A 27,066-nucleotide genomic window follows, 5' to 3' on the forward strand; every position below is an offset into this window, starting at 1 on the left:
TGTAGGGGAGTTTGTACTGTGTTTCCTCATAAAGAAAATTTTGGTTGTTTGATTTTTCCCTCCAGGAATTTTTCCTACAAAATGTTTGTCTAAGTGCATAAAGTTATAAGCATATATCCACAAGGATGTATGTTCATTGTGGCATTATTTTTAATAATGAAACATTGAAAAGTACCTCAGTGTCTATCAAAAAGATCGGTTTAAAAATATGATCTCATGAAAAGTTACAGTATTCAAAATTTTTAAATGTAGATCTACTGCTTACTTGAAAAGATGCCCATTATTGTGCAGTGAAAAAAAAGTTACATATAGTATAAGCACATTTGTGTTTAAACACCCCAAACAGAACAGATAGGTATCTAATGTATTTTATGTAATCCAAAGTTTTGCAGTAAATTATTAAGAGCTGTCTGTTCTATCTAGGTTGGACCTGTTTGGGCAGGGTTAGTAATAGAGTAGAGAGGATTAGACAGCTTTTATTGTTTTATTTTACGTACTTTTTAATTGAAATTTTAAAAAACATGTGTTTTGTAATAAACATTTTTTAAAAACGAAAAGTACATCTAAACACTACCAAAAATATTAAAAATAAAATGTTTAAATGAGACTTAGGAAGTCTCTGAGACTACATCCCCTTAATAGTTTCTGTGTCCATGGGAACACAATTAAGTAGAAAGTAGTATTTCTTATAGGTACAAAATATTTCATTCACAATGTAGAGGAAGAGTGAGAAGATAGAAAGGGAAAGGAAACCATGAGGTTAGAAAGGATTAGCTGGAAACAGAAGTGGGCACTACTCATCCTGGTCCCAGAAGAACTTAAATTCCTCTTCTTAAGGAGGGCACTGTACATATTCAGACCAGCTATGTGGGCTGTAAACCTTTTCCTTAGACAAAATATTCCCAGTTCCTCCCAATAAGGTCCTTTGCCATCCTGACAAATCCTTTGTTCCTATTTGTCAATGTTCTTCTTGAATTATGATGATTAGAATCAAAAACTGCTGCCCACAGACTTCTAGTCTCACCAGGGTGGGATATAGTCAGATTATTCCTTTCTTGTGCACAACATAGCTTTTAAAAAAACAAACAAAAAACCCCGCCAAAAACAAAACTAAGATTATTCCTAAACCTCCCGCTTGTCTTTTCTCCTAAAAATCACTAGTCATAGTCTTGCTTTTTTTTTTTTTACTTTATTTGTCATGGGTGGCTTCTAGCTTGGGACTTTCATCTGGACGGTTTCTTTCTGCCTCCTCAGATGTTAGGATAAAGCCATATTTTCAGGTCAGTGATTCTCTTGACAAGGAAATTCTTCCTGATCCTGTAAGATCCATACTGTCTTGCCAAGAGTCCATCCTTTTGGTACAGAGAGCCAGATCTCTCTCTTTGACTTTTTGTGCAGCAATTATTAGCCTCCAGTATCTTCCTTTACCTTCTGAAGCCTTGAGTGCTAAAACAAAATCAAGAACTCTGCTAGACATGATTGTATCTTTCACTTCCCTTGGGCGAATCTTTATGGTTACTGGGGATAACTTCTAGGTGTTGTTTGTTTCTTTTCATTGACTATTTATGCATTCATAGCTGATGGTGGTAGTGAATCAGTAGGTTTAGAAATCACCTCTGGTCCAGGAAGACGATCACACTTCTGAAGAGCCACACCAGTTCTGCCTGCTTCCTGAGAAGGTGCATTTTTCTTACCTGTGTCCTGCTCTCTTCCTGGTATTGCAGGAACCCACAGCTAAGCAAAGCCACTTCTTTGGCGGAGCTGTGATTCCACTGGAGCTGAGCATCCCTACTACTTACTTAGTTTAAGGCATGCCCTGTTTCTTCTTCCTTTTGCACTTACCTTCTTTGATGTCACTGTCAAATTCTCTCCATCCTATCAGAGTTTTTTTTCTCTCTGGCTGTCGGCCCTTGTTGCACCCTCTGCCACAATTTGAGCTGGAGCATTCTCAGGTTGCCTCAACCATTCCATGATTAAAAACATCAGCTTGTTCTTAAGGAGTCACATCACTCATTGATACCAGTTTTAAGTTAGCCCAGGCCCTGAATGTCACCAGAACAGCTTCCCTTTGTCACCAGGGCCTTGTGCAACTTGGGGAGAAAAGAAATAAGAATACCCACTCTGGGCAGATGAAATACTAAATTTCTCTCCAGGAGGAGGAATTAGGAATGTTCCTGTCCCCTGGGTGATGAAGCTGTGGACCTGGCTTGAGTGGGGACTGGATGTTAGCCCCATCTTACTAGTGAATAGGATATAACCACATAGCAGCCTGGTATGAAACACATACCACCTGTATTAAAAAAAGAGACCATTGATTTTGAGGCTGCTGTTTACAGCACAGCTTCCCAATTTCTGGTCTTGGGAATATGCCTTCCATACCAGTTACTCCTGGTTTGGTTCTTTATTTTTTTTAATTAAGTACTATTGAGGTGTAATTGGTATACTATAACATTCATCCCATTGTTAGAATAGAGTTCAATGGCTTTTAATAAATTTACAGCATGGTTTAAATGCCACTGTGCTATTGCAATCAGTTCCAGCTCCTACCTCAGCACCAGGCAATCTCTCATCTGCTTTCTGTTTTTATAACTTTGTCTTTTCTGGAAATCTCATATAAATGGGATCCTATCTTCCTTGAGCTGCTTTCTTCTGCTAATTGAGTAGCAGTTCAAAACCCAACTGATGCATTTTTCCTCATCTGCCTCAGTATTCAGACATGCTCTTTTCCCTGCAACTTTTCTTTTTGTTGTAACAGCTTTACTGAAATATAATTGACATATATTACAAGTCACACTTTAAGGTGTGAAATTTGGTGTTTTTTAGTATATTCACTGAACTGCTCAATATCACCACAATCCATTTTAGAAACTTTACATCATCCCTCCAAAATACCTCACTCATTAGGAGACAATCAAATTACCCATAAATCCTAAGGCCTAGGCAAACACAAATTTACTCTCTATTTCTATGGATTGGTCTATTTTGACCATTTTATATAAATAATACAATGTGGGTTCTTCAGTGTCTGGCTTCTTTCACTTAGCAGAATGTTTTCAAGGTCCATCCATGTTATAGCATGGATCTGTATTTCACCCTGAATAATATTCCATTATATAGATGTAGCAGAGTTGATTTATCCGTTTTTCAGTTGACAAACATTTGGGTGGTTTCCACTTTCGGTGCTTATGAATAATGCTGCTATGAACAGTCCTGCACAAGTTTTTGTGGGGGCATATGTCTTCAGTTCTCTTGGGCATATACCCGGAATGGGACTGCTGAGTCAGCTGGTGACTCTTTGTCTCATTGTTGGAGAACCTGTAAGGTGCTTCCTTGATTGTCCTCTCTAGCCACCCAGTGCCTCTCGGTTTCTTGGGCCATTTCTGAGCCCAGCTTTCTCAAGGTCTGACTCTGTGTCCTCTCTCCACTCTCTTCTCTCCCATGAACTCTCCTCTTAAAGAATCTTTTAAATATGATATCTGATACAAATAAAAGAACATTAAAGAGAGCATTAATATCTATGTCAACTTTAATGGCGATGTGATAACTGTCCACACATGTCACCACACCTTACAAACTGGAACCTTAAAACACCTAAAATCTCTTCCTCATTCTATATGTTTTTTGTCCCCTTGATAATTTCTAACTCATTTTAATTCTGCTTTTAAACAAGTGTTCTCAGTTAAATAGTCTTTGAAACCCATTACATTGCTAAAATTCCCTGATTACTACAGAGAGATGAATTTTTGTTTAGAATGTATTGTAGATTAATAGCTTACATTGTTGACTATTACTCTATTTTATTATGAAGTCTTGGCTAAGAGCATGGCATAGAATTATAGCATCGTTTCTATAGGAAATTTATTCCACTTTGTATTCACTTCAGATGCTTTGGTTTTTTCCTACATTTCTGAGGCTAAAAGCTGAGGTTCCTGTAGTGTTCTCCCTCAACCCCACCTTTCTTTGGACTGAATTCTTTTAACCAGTGCAATTGGTCCCAAGGGAGATATGGATGTCAATTATTGCTACAAATTAAAGTAATGATTCCTTAACTGTTTATTTAATGTAATACTTGACAGGGAGAAACTATTTATAATCATGAGAACCAGGCCTTTCATCTTTTCATATTTTATGCCTGGTGTTTAGTGTATTGCTGTTGTAACACCAATTGGGAAGTGAAGAAACACCCCCCTCTCACATCTCCAGGCAGAAGAAGTGCATAGAAAGTGATTAAAGATGGGTATTTAAAATATTTGCAATTACATTTATCAGTTTTCCAAACTACATTGTTATTGAACATTCATTGCATTTTTGGAAGTTTGAAATATTTTCTTATTCCTATTATGTGTTGATGTCATTAAAACAGCTAGCTCTTAAAAGCATTTATTTTCTCAGACTCATTAAGGCATTCTAAGAAATGCGGTAACTTTTGAATGAGTTAACACGTAGCCCCAAAGTAGTTGACCGTCCTCCCGTGAAGCTGAGGTTCAGTCTGCCCAGAGCACATGAAAGATCTCTCCTCCCTCACAAGTGCAGGCCAACAAGGCAGGGAGCTTATTTATATGAAACAGATAAGTGGTTTCCAAGGCACAAGTCATCCCAGGACTCTGGCAGTTCTCATCCGTGAGCAGGTCCTGTGACTCCAAAATACACGTACTTCAGAGTTTTCCTTTAGTTTGAGAATATCTAGCCATTAATACCATAATTTGCTAGTCTCTGCTATCCTTGAACACACATCCTATTTTCATTTTATTCTGAAAAAATTCCTTAAGTTTGTGGTTTTAGCTTTTAAAGTTCTAAATCTATTTGATCACATTCTTTGTGCTTTTTCTTCTCTTAAAATTAAAAAGAAACAAACAAGCATGTCTTTTATTTGAGTGGGTGGGCAAAGATTTACTGACCCCAGAAAGTCCACAAGGGGATGGACTGCTCTGGGGACCTGTGACATGTCTTGTAGGCATATTTTGAAACCGCTGATGAGTGAGGATCCAAGTTACTAGATAGTCTGGCTCTTCTTTGTACACTTAAGACTTGATCAAGTTCACTCCAAACCTCCTTTACAATACCCATCACCTTACAAAAACCTTTCTTTAATGTCAGTCTTCTTTCGCAGAGTTCCCAGATTCTGAAATAACTAGGTTCAATGCCCTGAAATTTAATTTTACAACAGATTTGTTTTAAACCTTAAGCATCATTGCATTTAGTCAACAGTAAGGAAAGTTAATATATTTTTTTAGCATCATATTAATAGAGGGATTTCATTAAGAAACTACCTGCTGCAGATAAAGGACAAAAACTAATTCTTCATGAATCAAAGAGTATGGTCAAGATCCGTATTCACAAAGATAAGGCTTGGTTTTTTATTTATAGCTATCTTCTGTGAAACATAATCAGCATGAAATATTTAAGAATTTACTGAGTTACTGAGTTTTCTCAGTTGTAGAAAACAACGTTGTTTTAAATTTTTAGATTTTTCTTTCGGAGTCTTATGCTTTCAAGCCTTTGAAGTTCTGGTGTGCCTGAAGGGCTTCTCTCATGTCCTGATGATTCTTGTTTGCATATGACAAAGCATGCATTAATTGTATATTATTCTGTAGTGTCAGGTATTTTATTTCTATGTTACATTTTTCCCATTTAAACTATACAGTCTTCAAGATGAACAGGGAGGGTAGTGTCTGTGGTCTCCTCGTAGCCACCTGTGCATGGTCATGCAGAGCTGACATGGGTGCAAGTGAGAATTTTTGCGTTCGTTTCACAGGTGGGGAGCATTAAGCGGGAAATGACCTTCACATTTCAACCAGAGGACTTAAAACGGGACTCAAGTAAAAAAATGTCTCATCAGCCTTTGTTCCCCTTGGAGGAAGACATGAAAACGGTAGACACCAAAACAGTGAACCGAGCCCTTGACCATGACAAAGAAAACACCCGCTCCATCTGTCTCCTGGAGCAAAAGCGAAAAGTTGTTTCTTCCAACATTGATGTTCCTCCAGCAAGGTAAGGGGCCATGAGACCTTTTCTGTGTCTGCCCGGGAGGTTGGCACAAAGCATAGTGACTTAGGTAGGGTTTTTGGCCAAGAACTTTGCTTGTGTGAAACAGAGCTTCTGAGAAATGACTGTGAGGCTGTGGTAGTTGGAACTCCTTTAGCTCTAGAAAAGAAAATTTTATTAGATTTTTCAAAGGAATAATAAAGAGCAAAAAAAAAGTGTAAAAAAACTGAAGAGACATGGAATGTAGGACTGCGTCTAGGCACTTAACAGCAAGGACATCCAGTCTTTGGTCAGGGGCTTGGGAGCTAGGGCTGAAGGACAGATTCAGCCCTGGCCTTAGAGATGAGAGTGGTTTTACATTTTTAAAGGGTTAAAAAATATGGAGACTATGTAATATAGATCATAGGTAGCCTGCAAAGCCTAAAATACTTATGTCACTCATTACAGAAAAAGTTTGGCAATTCCTGGTTTATATCTTGGTAATCCTTTTAAGACAGATCTGCCTTAAAACAGGGCCAACAGAATTTATCTGAAGTATCAAAAGGCTTCTATCACATTATAATTTTATTTAAGCCATATCTGGTACGGTTGAACCAGGGACAACATTATGGCAGAATGACAATGAACAGTAACAGAATATACACATGAGAACTTCTGCAGATTTTCTTGCTTATCATTTATCTCACCTAGATTTTGGGGGCATCCAAAAAATTGGCATGTCTCTCATAGTGAGGTATCATAATTCTCATTTTACAAGTGAGTAAAGCAGACTCAGAAATGTGACATGATCAGCCAGGAGCACCTACGACTGGGGTAGATTTCTGACCATCATTAGAGTGTATTGAAGAACATTCATTTGTTATCATTTCCATACTATGATATAACCTTAAAATGCATTGCTATTTCTAATATCACTTGCTATCCATCCTCTACAAAAAAAAAGAGAGAGAGAGAAAACTCTAAAGTTAGGCAAACCTTATTAGACAACCTAGGTCAGAGCATGCATTTGTTATTCTCTTTTGCCAGGCATTGTTTGTTTGTTTGTTTGTTTTGGACAGACTGACACAATGATACTTAAATTGGTTAGATTGCACCCAAGTGGCAATTGCAATTTGATTATACAAAGTAGTAACTGTGTTCTAATTATAACCCTAAAGCTAAAGAAATCTATTAGCAAACCAGTAGTAATGGGAATAAAGAAAATTGGGACCAAAATATTCCTATACCTGACAGCAGTTTATTAGAAACTGCCAGATTGTTAGGTTGCTATTGGGAGGAAAAAAGAAAAAGAAGAACCATACAATACTGTTTGTTTTTCAGGGTTTTAAAATGTAGTGGTATCATATTTATTACTTGCTGTATAAAATGAAATCATTTTCTTCTTATAGGATGATTCTGAGAATTGTATAGTTTGAATTTCATAAACTTGTTACTTTAGAGTTCAAAATTAGGAAATGACCTGAGCATCAAGTGATATCCTTTATGTACAATGGAAAATTGTGAGCTTAATTTGGCTACCATTTTCAGTGGTGTTATCTACATTTTCTCCTCTGTCTCTTATATTCTGCACACTGTAGAAGTCTCCTATATCACATTTGGAATTAAGTGAGAGGTAAGGCAAAATGGGTATCATTATTTCTGAATCTCCAGAGCCCAGCAGTTTCTGGAGCAAATGTTTAATGTTTAAATGCATTAACACTGTACAGGTCATAAATTCTGTGACTAGTATGAAACTACTGAAGAAGAGAGAAAGTATAAAGGTCACTTTAAGCTTATCTTATTCAATGTAAAAATATATTCATTGGGAAGAGAATATCAATGTACCCACTCATGTTGGCCAAATACTAATCCTATATAATTTGTGGACTCCTGTTAAGAACTGAAGCACTCTCTATGAAATAGCTATACAGGCATCTTTTCCAGGAAACCTTTATCCACTTTTATCCTTTTCCATCATTTTAGTAATTCAGGTCAACAATTAGCTGTTGTCCCTGCTTTCTCACTCACTCTGTCCATTTGTTAGACAGCAACCAAAAAATCTTTCTAAAGCACAAGTAAAATCATGGACAGAAGGATGGAGACAGGAAAGTGCTGGGAATGATTATAATTGACATTGACTTAATGAAATACATTGTGTCATCAAACACAATCAAGTCCTCTTGCCGGGGATTTACATTCTAAAGTCAACATGTCTTGTTGTCTTTAAATAAGTAAAGATTAGGTACAGACAAAATATTCTTTGCAATGCCTTTAATCACCTGTGAGACCCACCATGAAAGACTTGGGATCTGAAACCAATTTTAAAAAGACAGGCCTCTCTCCCTTCTTATTCTGGGGCAAAATTTCACTGAATGGAATGGTGGGATTTCTGTTTTGTGTTTTTAAAAAATAGCGCTCTCTTCCTGCCAAGTGCCTATGGTTGAATTTCTGTAATTTAAATACACATACACTGCAATTGACTTTCCTAATATTCTACAAAAACATGAAGGAAGTTAGTAAGGCAGAGAACCTTTCTGAATTGCCAGTTCTCTTTCCTGTACTAATACTGATAACATGGATTGATGATGTCTTTTCTCCTTTATAACTTAGGAAAGCTTGTGTTTTATGACATAAGTTTGACTCAGGATGTGTGTATGTGTATATAGGTGTTTTAAAGAAAACTTTACATACTTATTTGTGTTGACTTCATGACATTGAAGATTCATCAATTTCCAATAATTGTGTTATAGATCCTTTTATTATAAGCACACAATAGTATCAATTTAGAATGTGTCACCTGTTTAGAATTGCATTGTGAATTTAAAACTTGGGTTGTTAATATGAATTTTTAAAATAATTAATAATTTATGTCACTTTTCTATTTTCGAGAGCTATGCTTTCTGAATGAACTGGGTAGCTATGAAGTAAAATTCTAAAAGTGCAACATTCCCACATTTGCAGGTATTGCTTTCAAAGAGCCCTGAGATAGTTAATAATAGTTCCTTCATGTAAATCCTTTCTGGAAGCAAACTAGAGAAAATTTAACCACTGAAACTTCAGGCGGACCCATTGCACGTTGTGCTAGGTAGACCCTGGCTTTGTGGCACAGATTGCTTACACTGGAATGTTCCAGAATGCTTCAGAGGGCCATCACCCTGCTTTGGTAGCACCCATGCCATAGATCACCTCTCAGAATTGATTTATGTTTACATTTGATTCAATAACCTTTTCCTCCCTATATCTGTTCAAAGTTTAAATAGTCAGGTATAGAAATAATTGCATTCCATTGCCTCCCACTACCCACCTCCCTCTGCCAGTATCAATCCTATATTCTGCTTTTATTACAGAAAGGCATATAAATAGTTAAAGGCAAATAAATAATTAAAAGAGGTTGAGCATTTACTTATTTTAAAAGAATAACATTTGAGCAGCACTCCCCAGTAGAAAAATAATGTGAGCTACAAATGTCATTTTAAAATTTCTAATACCTATATTAAAAACAGGATGTCATTTTAAAATTTCTAATAGCTATATTAAAAACAGGGAAAATAACCTTCTATATCCAAATATCATTATTTTCTATTATCAATATAAAAGGTTATTAGTGAGATATTTACATTCTTTTCTGCATACTGGGTCTTCAAAGTCATATGTGTATTTTACTGGTACAGCACATCTCACCTTGAATTGGACACTTTCCAAGTGATCGATAACCACATGTGGAGAGTGACAAATGTGTTGGGCATTGCAACTTTCGAGTAAACTATTGGCTAAGTTGTACAGTTCAGTGAAACTTAACATTTATCCCTGAGATAGTGGTTTCTTTTTTCTACTCAGACTAATAGAGTGGAACAGTAACTTTCTGTGGCCGTGTTCCTTAAGGGTTGTGGGGGGAAAGATGCCTCCCCTATAAGACGTTTCAGCATCTGTGGCTCAGGAGATATTTAGTTGGGAAAACTCAGCATGATTCCAGTATGCCCCCTCAGGAATGACTCCCAGCTGTGTATAACTGTTATGTTAAACAATTATAATTCTTGACATATTTAAATTCCATCTAAGTCAAAGACAGGTTAAATTGGTACAGTCACAGTTATAGTTCTCTAAAAACATAAAAGCAGCTTCATTCCCAGAGTGTGAGAGAGCCTTTTTCATGGTTACTAGATGCAGTGACATCCTCTGAAGTAGCAACCCTGAAAGCCACCCCAGCACATCAAGTCAACACACTTCATGCATTTGCTATGCCTCTTTACACACTAATAACAAAATAGTTCATTAATACATGGTACTTGTAAACTTAGAAATGCAACAAATGTATCATTTAAAAAAAAGACTTCTAAGTAGGAAGGGTTTACTTTGTTATTGGCTTAAACTGTTACCAATTCTTTTAAATTTTAACTCATGTTTTCTTCCCTGCTATAGAGTTCTAAGTAGGAAAATGTTAAGGATTAAGGCTGGAAAGTTAGGCTTAACTTGGAATACTTTGGGAATTTGATTTTTATCTGTTAGGTTATAGAGAGCTCTTCAATGATACCTTTGAATGGCATTTCAGATCACTTCAGGAAGAATATGACTTTAAGCAATGGGAGGATTCTTGAAGAATGTGTTTCTATATTGGAGATAAAAATTACTTAGAAAATAGAACTTGTATCTAGTGGAGAAGAATTTGGGGGTTCTGCTGCATGTTTACCCCCAGGAAGTCCCTTGACCTCCCCCCATATGTCCAGGTCCAGGCACCACACGTGTCTCTTCTCCTGGCTACCTCGCTTTCGGGCCACCAGAGAGGTACCCTGCTCCCAGCACTGCTGTTGAAGCCTGAGCAGTCACCTGTATCTCCCACAGGTGTGATCAGGCTGGACAGAGAAAACCAAGAAGGCTTGGGTCTTTATTACCTTTTTCAAAACTAGGAAGACCCCACAATCTGCTAAGGTTAAAAAGAAGTAAAAGCCCATTTTGTGGTTTTAAAATAGTCAGTTTTTGTTTTCAAAGTGCTAGTTTGCTTGTGCAATGCTAAATTAAATTGTCAATATATTTTGTAACCATAGGAATGGGTATAAAAAGATAGATTATTTCCTCTCATCAGTGTATACAATTGTATGCTATATAAATATTTGTATTTTTTTAACAACTCAACTATTTTTCTATGCAAACAAGTGGAAATACATTAAGGAGAGCTGATATATTCATAGCTAGGTTAACTCACCTGTTGTCCACACTTTCTGCTCTAAAAATGTTCGTTGATTGTCTTTTGCCTAACTTTTTATGTCAATTTTTGATAACTGTTTGAAGTTTATTGAATGTCCATTGAGAAGTAACAGTTGTGACACACTGTCCCAAGGCCTCTCTTGTACAGAATTCAGTAAGCTTTCTTTCTCATCATTTCAAAAATATACTCTCTCCACTGGGTAGGTGTTCTGTAGGGGTCTGATGGCATGAGATTTTATCTATTAGTAGTGGCCATGAGGGCTTGCTGCCTCATTTCATCACAGTGGCAAAGTCCATTTAGCTGTGACAGAGAGCCACAGCCCTGGACCACTTCAGTGTGGAACCGAGAGCCAAGTTAGTGCCCACCCTCTGGACAAGCAAGAGGCCATGTCAGTGTATCTGCAAAGAAGGGGTTTCCGCACCATTTCATTGGTGCACTTGGTGTTTTCCAGGCTCAGAGTTTTCTACGTGGAGTCACTCCTTCTGTAAATAGGGAGGCATTGCTCTGCTGTAATTATGCTGATTGTATTTCTTTCAGCATCATGCCCAGCAGAGCTGAGTCTGTTGGCTTCTTTATCTCAGGCGTGGTACCACAGCAGTTGCAAGTTCTTCCAGCATCTGTAGCAAAAGCATGGGGCTCTGCCTCACTCATCCCTCCAATGTGTGGTGAAACTGGGAAAAAATGAGAACTATTTCTTTGTATCTCCATAGTAGAACAACATGGCCCTGCCTAGTGGTGTCATATCTAGAAATGACCAGTGGCAGAGACATTTGCCCTGAGGGATGCTTCTTGGTTTGGTAACAGTCTTATTCTCTGTTCGCTCCAGTCAGAATCAGGCTGAATCCCTGCGTTGGCATGGATCTCCCAGTGGCTTGGAGAGATCTCCCATTCCTGCTTATGGTCCTCTGCCTCTACATTATTGAAACTCCATGTGTCCATTTGGCTCCAGAGGAAATAGCCTTAATAGGGAAGAGAACCTGTCTCCAAGAATAAAAATGAAAAGACATTGAGTTTTTCTGAGCCTATCACTTTGTTCCTTCCTCTTTATTCCCCTGGCTTTGAGTAATTTAATTCTATAAATTCTAATTATCCACATAAAGAAAAACCACAAGTCTTTTCTTCTGCCTACCTGGGCCCGCAATGAAGTAGGTATTTCATCCAGATAATAGCTAGAAACCATGGTGACGTGCACACCGCAGGTACCGTGGTGATGCACAGGGCAATGGTTGCCATGTCATGCCAAAGGCAGGTTTTATAGCTCACAGAGCGAAAAGAATTTTGAGCATCGTGAAAGTGATCTGCTCCATCCACATTATTTGAAAAATGGGAAATTATTTTTTTAAGCTAAGAATTTTGTTCAAATAATGGATTTAAACACCTTCTAAAAGCTGATTTTTCAGATTTTGCCCATTTTCATTGGTGGGGCATCCCTTAAAACTCATTGAGCATGAATGACTTTGTTTGCTAATATGCTGACAGGCTTCCTTCTTGTTGGAGGGGGTGGGATGCTGCTTTCTGCTCCATCCTCTGAAACACACACCTGCTGCCCACCTGTGCTCACATTTAGGACAGCCATGCTGTCTCAAGGTGACACTGATGGGGGCCAAGAAGCAAAGGTGACAGCTTGGGGCTGTAGAGTGCAGCCCAGGATGGTTGCATTATTGTGTGAGATGTCCAGAGCTCAGTGAGAGTCCAGAGTAAGGAGAAAAACTGAGAGTCAAAATAGGCAATAGTTTTACATAAATATGACCATGTTGAGGGGAGAAAAGGCCACAATTACTACAGCCAGAATTATGATCCATCTTTTGGAAAATGGTATGTTTAATTCTATGGCTGGAATACATTATCTTTGTTTTCTTATTCCTGTACATTTGGACACTAAAAACAAATGACCAAGCTTTTCAAAATTTAGTGAGAGAGAAAAAACTAACAATCCTACTTGAGAAGAATGGTATCTAGTTTTAATGTTCATCCCTTACTCTCAGGGGCTTTGATTCTCTGAATTGACTGAAATCACTGCTAGTAATGTTTCTCATGTTATCTAAGAGGAGATTTTAGATCAAGGTGGGTCCCTCCAATCCCACCAAAACCCTGTGATTGACTTGGTGTGGGTTCTACTTTGGGCTCAGAAATTAGGGTTCTTCACTTCAGTTTGTTCTCCTTGTTCCCCAGAGCTGGAGCATCACCAGCCAGAAATGTGCAGGATCACAGCCAAAAAGGCAATGGTAATTCTGTTGAGTGACAAGGTGGGTCCCCAATCTTAAAACTTCCACAGCAGGTAACTGGTCTATTGGTGAAGGATGGGGTTTTATGTGCCTAGTCTTTGCCTACTTCAGTGGCAAGATATTTTATATTTACAGTTTAATCATGTCACTAATAGTTAAAAGGAAGAATCATAAACCTTGTAGTCACTGGCTGAGTGCCTACAGTGCTGATCAGAAATGAGGAATGAGTAAAAGTTAAGTGACCTAGTGTAGCCTCTGTACACTGGTCCATGATGAAATTCTCAGCTGAAAGGATAGTCAGTCTTTTGTGGAGTTGCTATATTTTCAGCATTAGAATGGCTTTTCTTTTATGAAATCATGGCGATGGGTAGTAGATGATTGTTTTTAATATTTACTTGTGGACAACTTAACACATTAGCACCTCCTGTTGGTTCCCAACTCTTAATATTGTGGGGTCTTGAAATCCCAAAATTTGTAAACCAGAGAAAAGGGCTGTCCCCTAAAGTCAAGAGACTTGAATTCCACTCCACTGATTTATTACCCTTGGTACACAAAAACCTCCATTTGTCATCTGTTTTTACAGATGTTTTAGGCACTTGGACTGGTTGAGCTGTTAAAATCCCTTCCAGCAAAGATAACCAGGAAACCTTAGGATTCATCATTAAATACTGCCTGATCTCAGGAGAAGTCAGCGTTTACTTTAGGGTTTGGGTCTCCAAATTAAATGATAAATCTAATTCAACTCTAAAATAATTTGTGATTTAAGATTGATTGATTGATTGATTGATTGATTTTTAGAGAGATGGAAAGGGAGGGAGAAAGAGAGGGAGAGAAACACTGATGTACGAGAGGCACATCAGCCAGTTGCCTCTCACATTCCCCCAACCAGGGACCCAGACTGCAATCCAGGCATGTGCCTTGACTGGGAATCGAACTGGTGACTGTTTGGTTCACAGGCTGACATTCAATCCACTAAGACACACCAGCCAGGGCTCCTTGCAACTTTTTATATGTATCATTAGATAGAATCCCACAATTTGGAACATTAACAGTATTTTCAGACATTTTTGGCATCTGAATAAGGATCCAATTTTCAGAGGAGTAAATGGTTATACCATTTAGAGGACACAAATTTTAGAGCAATCAAAATCAATTGTTTTCTATGGGTGATTAATACACAGTCACCAAGACCCACTCTACTCACAAGAGGCATTTGGAAATGTCTGGGGGCAGTTTTGGTTGTGCAAAAATAGTTCCGCACAATCAATAACTCTCCTACCCCAAACGCCAGTATACTCTCACTGAGAAACATGGATGGGTTTCATATTTATGATAAAATGGTAGAATAACAGCTGAACATAATTTTATTATTATACTAATTGCACAAATACTGTTTATCGATATCATTATAAAATACTGAAGTTAAAGGGTAGTTTAGCCTAGCATAATCCTTCCTGTGAATTGGAGCATTTTTCAGATGCAGTCTTTTGAGACATTTCATTTTTATTTTTTTAGCTTAACATAATATAAAAGTGTATTTCCCATGTTGCAGTCAGTTCTGGATATATTTGGCTGATAGCTGGAAGAAATAAAATCTTTCTGCAGCCTTCAGTTATTAAAATAGAACCAACCACCCACTCATTTTATTACATTCTGTGGAATGTTTTTGAATGACAGTCTAAGTATTTTAATTGGTCCCCTGCTGATTTATAACCCTTTGTTTTATGTTTCACATTTTATACCTCAAAATTACAAGTTACAGTGCCATTTATATGCTATGCCATTTAAAAAGAGCAAAAAGCATCAAAGAACAAAAGAATGGAAGGAAGGAAGGAAGGAAGGAAGGAAGGAAGGAAGAAAGGTAGGTAGGTCGGTCCATTTAGAAACTCAGGGGTCATTCATTTGCATTGTCTCTACATCTTTGGGTGCTGAAGCTTCTTGTCTCTCTCCCCTGTATATCTCTATATCTCTGCTAGATTCATGTCAGTCCTCTCTGTATCGCCGACATAAGTTCTATCACTCATCTGCTGGACTGGAACCCAGGCTTGCTCAGTTCCATGTTCACCCCCAACCCCGACTTCTGTCTCCATGCAGAGCTTCACATACATTTATGCTGTAGCTCTTCACTTCTGTTTTCATAAACTTACATGAAAATTTCCTTGAAATTCTACTCATTGGGCTATAGGGAGACCAAGCAGAGAACATAATCCCAGAGATTTTCTTCCAACCCTGAGGTTCAAGTTTCAGTGAAGTTTAATCATTTTATGTTTCCCATCACTAGTTCACTTATTCCAAACTTACTCACATCCACTTGTTGGTTTGTACCCAGACACAGCTTTGTGTGTCCAAACAGAAGAATGTATAATTAACTGTGTGTTTGTTTGCAAAGACCTTGGCAGTTTTCCTGTTTGAGCTCCTTCATCTACCAGCTTTAGCTTCATGTTGCATAGCTTTCTCCCTGGGAATCAGTGAGACACGCTGGGAAATTAAAATCACTTTTTAGTTTCTTTCAGTGTGATATCTTGCTGCCCCACAGACATGATTTGTCTACTAAAAGTATTTTGATATTGAGTGGTGTCTGTTATAGGGGTTCTTTCCTAGAAAGATTTTTGAAATGTTAAGCTACAAAATGAGTAGCAGTTTTTGTTGATAGTCGACTTGCTCTAATATTTTTCCTAGGTAATTATCACTAGAATCAAACTCCGAATGATTGCTATATGGGTGTATTTCTTCATAAGACAAATAGAATTGAAGAAACTCAAGCTTCTGCCCTAAAATTACTTATATTCTAAAGAAACAGATCAGCCAGGCAAAAAAGTCAAAACTCACCAAAACAACATTAAGCTTTCCTTAACAGTTCCTCTGTGATGTGTCTACATCTCATTTGTCTGTACTTGCACTGCCTAGACTCTCTCATTCTTGTAACTTTATCTCTCACTTTTGTCCAATTGATATCATTTTTTATTGTTTATATCAAGTATCAATTTCAGATGTTTTCTATAGAATGATTTCTGCCCATCTGCATTGATTATGATGTTTTTGCAACATTATTTGAAATTCTTTAATTTGTTTATATGGTACAACATCTGGTGCATTTAGCAATTAAGAATGAAGTACTTACCTTTCTTCCACTGATGCGCAGGCGACTGTTGTCTTAGTTGCTTTTTTTCTGCCAGATCAAATCAAAGAACCTGTCAGTTTTCATCCTGGCACACAGAAGGCAATTGACAAAAAGGATGAATGAAACCTTGATTTATTGTGTTTTTCTATGTTGTTGGTTATTCTTTTTTGTTTATTTTTCTTTTCCTATTACTTGCACATAGAACTGTGTTATTATCAGGCAGTGCACATTTTAAACAATTTCTAAGCATAAATAAGCAGAAGAAATAAAACCAGGAACACCCAGAAGGCAGTCATTTGGTGATAACTACTATTAACACCTTGCTATGTATGATTCTACTCACTTCTTTAGGTGTGCATGCATACGAAGTACATTTATTCCAAGTAACGGTTTTATATGGCACAGAATGTTTTCAACTTTTATTATTTATTTTTTATTTTTTAAAGTATATTTTATTGATTTTGCTATTACAGTTGTCCCATTTTTTTTACCCCTTTATTCCCCTCTGCCCTGAACCACCCCTGCCCCCGCCACCTCCCTTAGTTTGTGTCCATGTGTCGTACATATAAGTTCTTTGGCTTCTACATTTCCTGTACTGTTCTTAACCTTCCCCTGTCTATTTTGTGCCTACCAATTATGCTTCTTATTCCCTGTACCTTTTCCCCCATTCTCCCCTCTCCCCCTCCCTGCCGCTATCCCTCCATGTGATCTCCATTTCTGTGATTCTGTGCCTGTTCTAGTTGTTTGCTTAGTTTGTTGTTTTTGTTCTTCGTTTTTAGGTTCTATTGTTGATAGTTGTGAGTCTGTTGTCATTTTACCATTCATAGTTTTGATCTTCTTCTTTTTCTTAGATAAGTCCCTTTAACATTTCATATAGTAAGGGCTTGGTGATGATGAACTCCTTTAACTTTACCTTATCTAGGAAGTATTTAATCTACCCTTCCATTCCAAATGATAGCTTTGCTGGATAGAGTAATCGTGGATGTAAGTCCTTGTCTTTCATGACTTTGAATACTTCTTTCCAGCCCCTTCTTGCCTGAAGGTTTCTTTTGAGAAACCAGCTGGTAGTCTTATGGGAATGCCTTCATTGGTAACCCTCTCCATTTCTCTTTCTGCTTTTAAGATTCTCTCCTTATCTTTAATCTTGGGTAATGTTAATTATGATATAACTTGGTGTGTGCCTCCTTGGGTCTAACCTCTTTGGGATTCCCTGGGCTTCCTAGACTTCCTGGAAGTGTGTTTCCTTTGCCAGACTGGGGAAGTTCTCCTTCATTATTTTTTAAAATAAGTTTTCAATTTCTTGCTCTTCCTCTTCTTCTGGCACCCCTATGATTGGGATGTTGGAACATTTAAAGTTGTCCCAGAGGTTCCTAAGCCTCTCCTCATTTTTTTTGAATTCTTGTTTCTTCATTCTGTTCTGGTTGAATGTTTATCTTTTCCTTCTGCTCCAAATCACTGATTTGAGTCCTGGTTTCCTTCCCTTCACTGTCCCTGTATGTTTTTCTGTATTTCATTTTGCATAGTGTTCTCTTTTTCCTCTAATTTGTGACCATACTCAACCATTTCTGTGAGCATCCTGATTACCACTGTTTTGAACTGTGCATCTGATAAGTTGACTATCTCTTCATCACTTAGTTCTATTTTTTCTGCAGTTTTGACCAGTTCTTTCATTTGGGCCATGTTTCTTTGTCTCCATGCACCTGTTATGTTGGAAGGGGTGGAACCTTAGCTGTTCACCAGGGCAGGGCAACCCATGTTGCTGCATTGTGATGCTATCTGGGGAGGAGGTGTCCGAGAGGGAACAGTGCTACTTGCTTGGCTTTCAGTCACTTCCCTTGCTACTCACAAGCAAATAGGGCCCTTCTGGTGCTGATTCCCAAGTGGGTGGGTTTGTGTTCTAGGACCCTGTTGTTCTCTCCAGTGAATTCTCCTGTGAGTCTGGGAGTTTCTCCCCCTGCTGCAACCCCCACAGGTGTTTACCTTCAGAAGTTTTGAGGCTTTGCTTTCCTGTGCTGGAACCCTGGGTTGTGTAGACTATCTTGCTTCCCTGTTGTTCCTTCCAGTTTATCTGCATGTGAGTGTGGGACCCCCCAGACCTCCAGCAGCCTCCTGGCCTGGTCCTCCAGCCGCTGCCTTACTGGGTGTCCTCTCTGCCCTGGCTGCCCATCCCCACCCCTCCTACCAGTCTGGACGAATGTTTCTTCTTTAACTCTTTGGTTGTTGGACTTCCATATAGTTCGATTTTATGGCAGTGCCGGTTGTTTTTTGTTTTTAAATTTGTTGCTATCCTTTTGGTTGTGTGAGGAGGCAAAATATATCTACTAAGCCTCCACCTTGACCAGAAGTCTGTTTTCAACTTTTAAAAAATATATTGTAACTAATACACTGCAGACATACTTTATAAATATTTATTTATATTCATCTAGAGCAAAATTTTAGTGGATGAATTGCATTCTATCATATATGTGTAATATTTTTACTCAATCAATACTCTAGTGGACATTTTGGTTGTTTTCATTTATTTATTATTACAAATAGCACTGTAGTTAACTGAGTTAGTTATCTATTGCTGCCTAACAAATAATCTCCCAACCTATTGACTTAAAAGAACAAACATCAGTTTCTGTAGGTCAGGGATCTGAGCATGGGTTAGCTGAGTCCTCCACTTTGGGATCTCTTATAAATCTGCAGTTAAGGTATTAGCCAGGGCTGGGTCTTATGTGGCTGCTCAGCCAGGGACATAACCATTTCCAAACTCATGTGACTGATGTAGAATTCACTTTTGTTGGATGGAGAGCCTTCATTCCTAGGTGACTGTTGGCTGGCAGTAGTTCTCAGTTCCTTGCCATGGGGACTCCCCAATTTGCCAATTTGCTTCAGCAAAACCAACTTCAGCAAAAGGAACCCTTCTTCTTCTTGATATGTTAAAAGAATCTCCTGCCTTTACTGTGCCAGGGAAGGAGTCTGTCAGCGATACAAAAGTCACAATGTTATGTTGCCTAATCAAAGACATACAAGCCCATCATCTTTGCCACATTCTGTTTGTTAGAAGCAAATCACTGGCCCAGCCCACACTCGTGGAGAATAACAGGAGGCAGAGATCACTGGGAGTCATCTTATGTGTGGCACCCACATTAACAACCTTACAGTTCTGGTGCACATTCTTACATATTTTCAAATGATAAACCTGAGAAAAAGTATTTCTTGTTAGAGAGTATGCATACTTTTTGTGGGTTTTGATGTCTCTTATATCCAACTGCTTTGCAGAGTCATTCTCTCTGGCATCCCCACCATCAGTGGCCCTCCCAGAAACCCTGAGCAACTCTCTCTCTCTCTGTGGCACCCTGTGGTGCTTTGATGTCCCTTATCCCCCAAACAATGAAAACGTTCAGTTTATCTATTCTTAGTGAAAACATTGCATTACTTTCAGGACACTATACTTAGTCAGCCAGGGCTAATTTTAGAATAGAGATCCTGCCCTGGCTGGTGTGACTCAGTGGATTGAATGCGGCCTGCAAACCAAAGAGTCTCCAGTTCTTCCCCAGTTAGGGCAGAGGCCTGGGTTGTGGGCCAGGTCCCCAGTAGGGGGCACGTGAGAGGCAACCACACATTGATGTTTTTTCCCTCTCTTTCTTTCTCCCCTCCCCTCTCTAAAATAAATAAATAAATAAAACCTTTAAAAAAAAAAGAGAGATCCTTGGGTTATCTGCTTTAAGAATAGGCAATAATGGGTAGTGCTTAGTATACTGGTTGTTTTTAAGTGGGTATTTTAAAAGTCCATAAGGGTGCTCAACATTATTTTTATCAGTTAAAATGAGTTTGGCAACATGTAGTAGAAACCTCACAAGGAGTGTCTTAAGCAAATGAGTTTTTCTCCTCCATGTACTAAGAAGACCTAAGGAAACCACTTCATAGCTTACACAGTAGCTCAGGATGTCATAGGAGCCCTGTGTTCCACCTTCCGCACAAATGGCGGTCACCCACCCTGACTGAGATCCTGTCTGGAGCTTCTGATATCACAATCTTCTCCCAACAGAGATAAGACAAAGGGAAAAAAGCAAAAGGTGAAGAGTTCCCTGAGTTCCCCACCCTATGCCTTCCAGGTACATCTTTGGACAGAATTGTCACCTGACCACTTCTAATTTTTTTAGCTGGGAACATTGTCATCCCAAATCCAGCAGACATTCTGGTAGGAAAGAAAGACTGGATCTAAAATTGGCAACTGGTAGTCTGGCCTTCTTCCAGTTTCACTGATTCTTTTTTTCCCCATCATGATTTGTTAAAAGTTGTGAATTGCATGGTCAAAAAAGACAAGAGTTATAACCTCAAGACTGACATTTGCTAGATTTTTATGATGATGAGTTCGGTTCAGCTGCGTGAAGTTTTACTCTATTGTTTTTTCATTTTTGTTTGTAGAGGTATTCAACTATTTTCATTGTTTCAGCACTTTTTAAAAATCATGTCACCACATTTGGAAAAAATTCTGATTATTCTTAGGCATGGAATTTTAATGAGAAAAATAAAATGTGTCATAAATTTATGCTGTCTGGTGTTTTGATTTTGAAATTTGAAAATAGACTTGAAATCCTGCTAATATGGGAAAATAAGAACCTGATGAGTCACTATGGCTACAAGATGGCAAAAAAATTGTTTCCCTTCTCATCAGAGTAGGCATTGTTAAATGGAAAATTTATTGTAATTAAGATTTGATACAATATAGTTTTTTTAAAATGTTAATTCCTAGAAGGAGGAGGAAATTCCGTTACAATTTTTACTTCTCTCTTCACAGCACACTGGTGGTACCTGCCAGTCATTTTCAGTCACTAGCTCCATTGTGAACTACAGACCCTAGAGAGTGATGGGAGGGAGGGGAACTGGGCTGTGATGTTGTCACCAGAAAATATACTGGGGAAGGGTGAACATGAGGCAATGAAAACCTGCCTTGCTGTCCAAAAATAAAATAGAAAATAAGATAAATCAACCATTCTCATTGACTCTGTTGAAATCACGTTTTTTCCATTTAGGTTTCTGATGACTTCATTCTGCATAGTTTAGAACGATATGGTGCCCGCCCCCCACATGACGCCATGGCTATAATTGTTGCAAGGTTCCCTTAGCTATTCCATCTCCTAATTCTTATGGGTTTGATGTTACTCTTATTCTGAGTAGGAACATCAGGATTCCTAGTAACATGTTAGTGACACGATTAGACCTTTATCACTTATTGAAGGAGAATGAAGGGGCACATGTGTGTGCCTCGTGTGTATAACTTTTGAGGTAAAGGAAGGGTAAAGAAAAAAAGATCTGGCAGCAGTTCTGAAAAAGGTGTTCAGATAGCCTGATTTCTTTGGATGCTGTCCCAGAAGCTTCTTGTGAGCTGAAGGAGCACACAGCAGACGTAAAATAGTGCTTGAAATCTTTCCTCTGCATGAGGTTACTGTGGTGGTTCAAATATTTGGTGTAATCTTAGCAATTAAAGTATACACTCTCCACTTCTACTCAGTCATGCTCATTCAGTAAAAACAAGCCTCTTCTGTTCTTTAATATATTTTACTTCCATATTTCACAACTAAAGGGGACTTCCTAAAAATATGTTCTTTTGTATAACAATAATCAAAGTCTCATTTATTAATTTCTTGATAATAAATCCCAATCTTTGGGGCTATAAGTACATGGGTTTAGATTATGGAGACTGTTTTTTAAAAAGCAGCTTTTCTTGCATGTTAGACTTTTTGCCCAAGAAGGCATGGCTATGAGTGAGCCCAGCCCACAACCCAGTACAGGACTCTCCATTGCAGCCACAGTGACAAGCTGATGGGGACCCGGGCCCTGAGCACACCTATATATACAGAGTTTATGACTTTTCAGACCGGCCCATTCCTTTTCAAAATAAAGTTCTGATTTTGACATTTTTTTTCTTCACATTAACTTCAAATAACTTACGTAGTTGGTTCTGATTCTGCCCTGTCAAGCAACCCAAGTTATCTCTCTTCTATGTGACAGTTACTAAAATACTTGAATGCAACTATTATATCCATTTGGCATATTTTCTTCTCCAGTCTAGGTATTTGAATCAAGATTATCTTCAGGTCTGCTTTCTAGGAGTCCAAATGTATAAACTTTATACATGTATGGCTTTGGCCCATTATGCTTTCATTGTGTAGTTAACCTTACAAAATGTGACATTTCTCTCATTTTCAAGTACTTAGAAGTACTTTCTCAAAAGCACTGCTGACAACTCGAGTCCCTTCAGATGTCCTCAATAAAATAAATTTTTCTGTCTCTCTCTTACCTTGGTTCTCCTCCTCTTTCCACCAGATCATTAAAGACCTTTCCTACTATTTTGTCTTAACATTCCTTCTAAAACCTGTGGCCCAGAACTGCTAACGACACCACATGTCATCTGATTATTCAGAGTACAGTGGACTCTTGCATGCATCTGGACATAGTGATTGCATTAATGTAGCCAAATATTATGTTAAGTGCTTTAGTAGCCATCTCACCAGCCTTACGACTCTAGTTAAAAGCATCCCTGAGGCCTCTCAGAAAGTCTGCTTCACCTAGTGCTTATTTAATCAAATCTCTTTTAATGTAAATGCAGACAATTACATTTGTCCTGGTTAAACTTCATCTCATTATTTGATCCCAGATTTCCAGCTTATTGAGATCTTACTAAATTTTGTTCTTTCATGGATTTCTGTGATATGTACTTGATTGTGTCTATGACCCAGGTAGAGGAGGCTTGCAAATAACTCCCTCCCAGCTGGGCCAAGGCAGAGCTAGAGGTACGGAGAGGAGGTAACAGTAAGCTTTCCCTGGGAAGGGAGAAGGCAACTTGCCTTCTCTAAAAGAGTAACAATTCTTTAATGTTTGTGGTGACAGGTCTCAATCCAGCATTGTGAAATATATTCAAATCATTTGTTCCTAACTGTATTTAACAAATTGTAGTTTATGAAGGACTTACAAACTGGACTGAATGAGACAATCTCTATCATCTCCTCCCCTTGCACGCTCTGAGACATTCTTCAATGGGAGAAATAGATGCAGAATAAAACCAGTGGAAACCAGGCTTTGTCATGAGGCTACAGCCTAAACACTGGGGTTGTCCATCACTACTCCAGCCCAGTGGCCCTCAGTCTGTGTTTAAGTCGACCTCATGCCTGCAGATTGTGTTCCCCAAGTGACAACCTTTCAGAAGTGCAGTTGCACTGCAGGCTGCTACTCCTGAAGAGGCTGCCGCACCTGGTGCCTCACATTCCCTGACTCCTTCCTTCCGCTGCTTCATGATATGCCACTGGCTTGAAAAGTCTCAATGCCAGCACTTAAAGCAACAGTTTGCAAACTGCAGCATGTTAAAGCCAGGGCAGTCAACAAGATGGCCCACGGACCAAATCTGGTTTACCACCTGTTTTTGTACGTTGTTAAATGGTTGTAGGAAAAAAAAAGTTTTTAAAAATAATAATATTTCATGACACATGATAGTTACATAAAATTTCAGGATGCATAATAAAATTTTACTGGAAAAGCCTAAGATATTTACATGCTGGCCCTTTATAGAAGAAGTGTGCCAGTGTTAAAGGATGACTTGCATCAGACTCACTGGCGATGCTTTTGAAACTGAACCCCTGAGCCCACCCCTGGCCATTGGAAGAGTAATCTGGAGATAAGGTCCAAGAACATGCATTTTCATCTCCTATGTTTCACACCTAGACAAACCCTCTATGATGATGAACTCAGGAGATAGGAAAGGAAATTATGCTGCTCTGCTGCTTCTGCCCAATGCGTTATCTTTTTATCCTATGTGCCATAATTTTCCCACAAACTATATAAATTACACTGATCAGTTTCCAAGCACTTCTGCAAATCAGCTCTCTTCCAAATTTTTTTATTGGATAGTGTGAATGCCGTGTTACTTTCTTAGGGCTGCCACAACAAATTAGCACAAACTGGACCTTGTGGGATATTTGGTCTTGTCCAAAATGTCCATGGAGACATTTGGTCCAAAACTCATCATGAATTACAATTAAAATAACATAAATAAAATTTTAATGAAGTTAAATGTTCATAATATTTAATAAATTATGAACCAAATATCTCCATGTATTAGACAGGATCAAATGTTCACTAATCCAAATAGGTGACTTAGAACAACAGACATTTATTCTCTCATAGTTCTATAAGTCCAGCACCCACCAGGGCCTTAGTTCCTCAGGAGAGCCTCAGGGGAGAGTCCATTCCCTGCCTCTTGTGGGGTCTCATGGCTGTTGGCATTCTTTGACTGGTGGCTTCATCACTTCAATCTCTCCTTCTGGGCCACATTGCTTCCTCTTCTCGGTGTCTTCTCTCCTGTGTCAAATCTCTCTCTGTCTTACTTCAATAAGAACACCTGTCATTGGATTTAGGGCCCACACTGAGAACCCATGATGATCTCATCTCAAGATCCTTAACTTAATTGCATCTGCAAAGACCTTTTCCCAAATAAGGTCGCACTTACAGTTTCAAGGATTAGGGCATGGACATATCTTTGGGGAGGCCACTATTTGTTAAACAGATGCCTTTGTTCTCTCTCACTCCAGCAACCATTCAGTTTCCAGCCTTGAAGATTCTGTCCCTTGCCTTCCAGTCCTACTATTACCACCCTGGGGGAAAAAGGGAGAGAGAATCAGTGTGAAGGGTATACAGGTGTTCAGCTTCTCTATAGATTTGAAATTGTTCAAAATAAAATGTTTGTGGAGAGGGAGAATAACAAACATGAGAATGAATACTAAAGAAAAATTTAGAAAATTAGTAATGAGGGTCACCAGCCCTGCCATGGCCAGGAGTTGTTGGAGACTCAATCACTGGATGTATGCTGTGTTTTGTTCTGTGTGACCACAGCTATGAAAACAGGCATGGGCACAGGACTGCACAGGCTTGGTGGTTGGAAGACACAGTCCAAGGACCTGGCATAACTAAGAATTTCTCTCTGACAGGATTACTCATAAAATCATATTGGGATAGACACTTAGCAATTTTGGAAAAAAAATAAAAATCAACTTTGCCCTTCCTCTCAAACACTTAACTAAATAATATTAAATAGTAAGTAAAAAAATATAAGTAAATATAAAAAGAAAAATAGAATTATAGCAGATGACATTCTAATACAAGAATAAACTGAACAAATCACAAAGAAAAGAATCAGAAATTTTAACTATATAAAAATTAAAGTCTTACTACAATAAAAATATTAAAAGACCAATTTGGAAAACAACTTGCAAGTTAACATTTTTTTATTATTAAGAATTCAATCAAATTGAATTTAAAGAAAAAAAAATCCCAAATCCCAGAGATGTGTGGCACAGGTCAACCACAGATATTTCATAAAAGAAGTAAAACTAGTGATCAGCTGCTAACTAAATCATTGTAAATTAAACAACTAATGTCAAAACTCTAAAAACAATTTTTAAAAAATAACAGTGACTTGCTGGAGAGAATGCAGACAAGTCCCTGTCTCAAACAGTGCTGGTGGCATGGGAAAGCTGTCCAGTTCTGTTAGGAAATAAGTTAGCAGTTCTTACTATGAGTCATAAAAATTATTATACCATCAATTTAGCAATTCTATTTCACAGACTCTAGCTTAAGTAAAGAATCCAAAATAGTGGGTAAGGTGAAAGCTATGTGTGAGAATCGGTCACTCATATTATTTATCAAAATGAAGCATTTCAGGTGAGTTAAATGTTCAACAATAATGAACTATTTAATGAATTATGATATATAGTACCCAAAGAAATATTGTGCAGCTATCAAAAATAACAATTATGGAGTCCTGGCCTGGTGGCTTAGTTGGTTGGAGCATTGCCCCATACACCAAAAGGTTGAGGGTTCATTGGTTCTATCTCCAATCAAGGCACAGGCCTAGGTTTCAGGTTAATACTCAGGGCCCTATGGGAGGCAACCAATCAGTATTTGTCTCTCTCATCGATGTTTCTCTCTCTCTCTAAAATCAATAAATATCTCCTCAGGTGAGGATTTAAAAAATAATGATTATGGAGATTGCATGGAAAAATATTTCTAAATTTGAACTTTAAAAATGCTGAAAAATTACGCACATAGTACAAATGATACTTTTCAAGTCAACTTTATGAGCTACTTTTCATCATTAAGATAAATATTCATTCTCTTTCCAAAGTTTTTACCCTTCATAATATATCTTCTTTTCCCCTTCAAGAAGAAAAATAATTCGGGGAAGTCTCTCATGTAAGTCAGCATTTATCTATGTATTAGGGCAAATTTTCATCACTTACCATCACTCTCTGAAAGTGTCCAGGAAGATAGCTATTCAAACAAGTGTATCTTATTGTGGTTCTTGCTGTATAATTTTCTTGCTTTTCTCATCCTATCATTTTTACCACCCTCTGGGTAAATCAAGAAGCAGACTGATGGAATATAGTCTCAGAGAATGATCCATTTGGGATATTCAACTAAGTTATAGTTATTATTCAAAAATGTTACGTATTATAGATTTGGCCCCATCTGCGTACAGACTGTGCAGGTCTACTGACACAGCTGAGTAT

At 38.1% G+C, this 27,066-nt stretch overlaps 1 protein-coding gene across 2 annotated transcripts in view; it reads left to right on the top strand.

Annotated features, from left to right (window-relative positions):
• The window catches only part of ZNF704 (zinc finger protein 704), a 159,878-nt gene that overhangs the window by 36,559 nt on the left and 96,253 nt on the right, over positions 1-27,066 (top strand). For both annotated transcript variants that reach the window (XM_054595171.1, XM_054595172.1), the window contains exon 2: positions 5,756-5,991. In XM_054595171.1, coding sequence (XP_054451146.1) covers positions 5,756-5,991 — 236 coding nt within the window. The remainder of the gene's footprint in view (positions 1-5,755; positions 5,992-27,066) is intronic.

Source organism: Pteronotus mesoamericanus, unplaced genomic scaffold (genome assembly GCF_021234165.1).
Source record: "Pteronotus mesoamericanus isolate MK-2021 breed Mesoamerican mustached bat unplaced genomic scaffold, CSHL_Meso_final scaffold_54, whole genome shotgun sequence".
Taxonomy (NCBI): domain Eukaryota; kingdom Metazoa; phylum Chordata; class Mammalia; order Chiroptera; family Mormoopidae; genus Pteronotus; species Pteronotus mesoamericanus.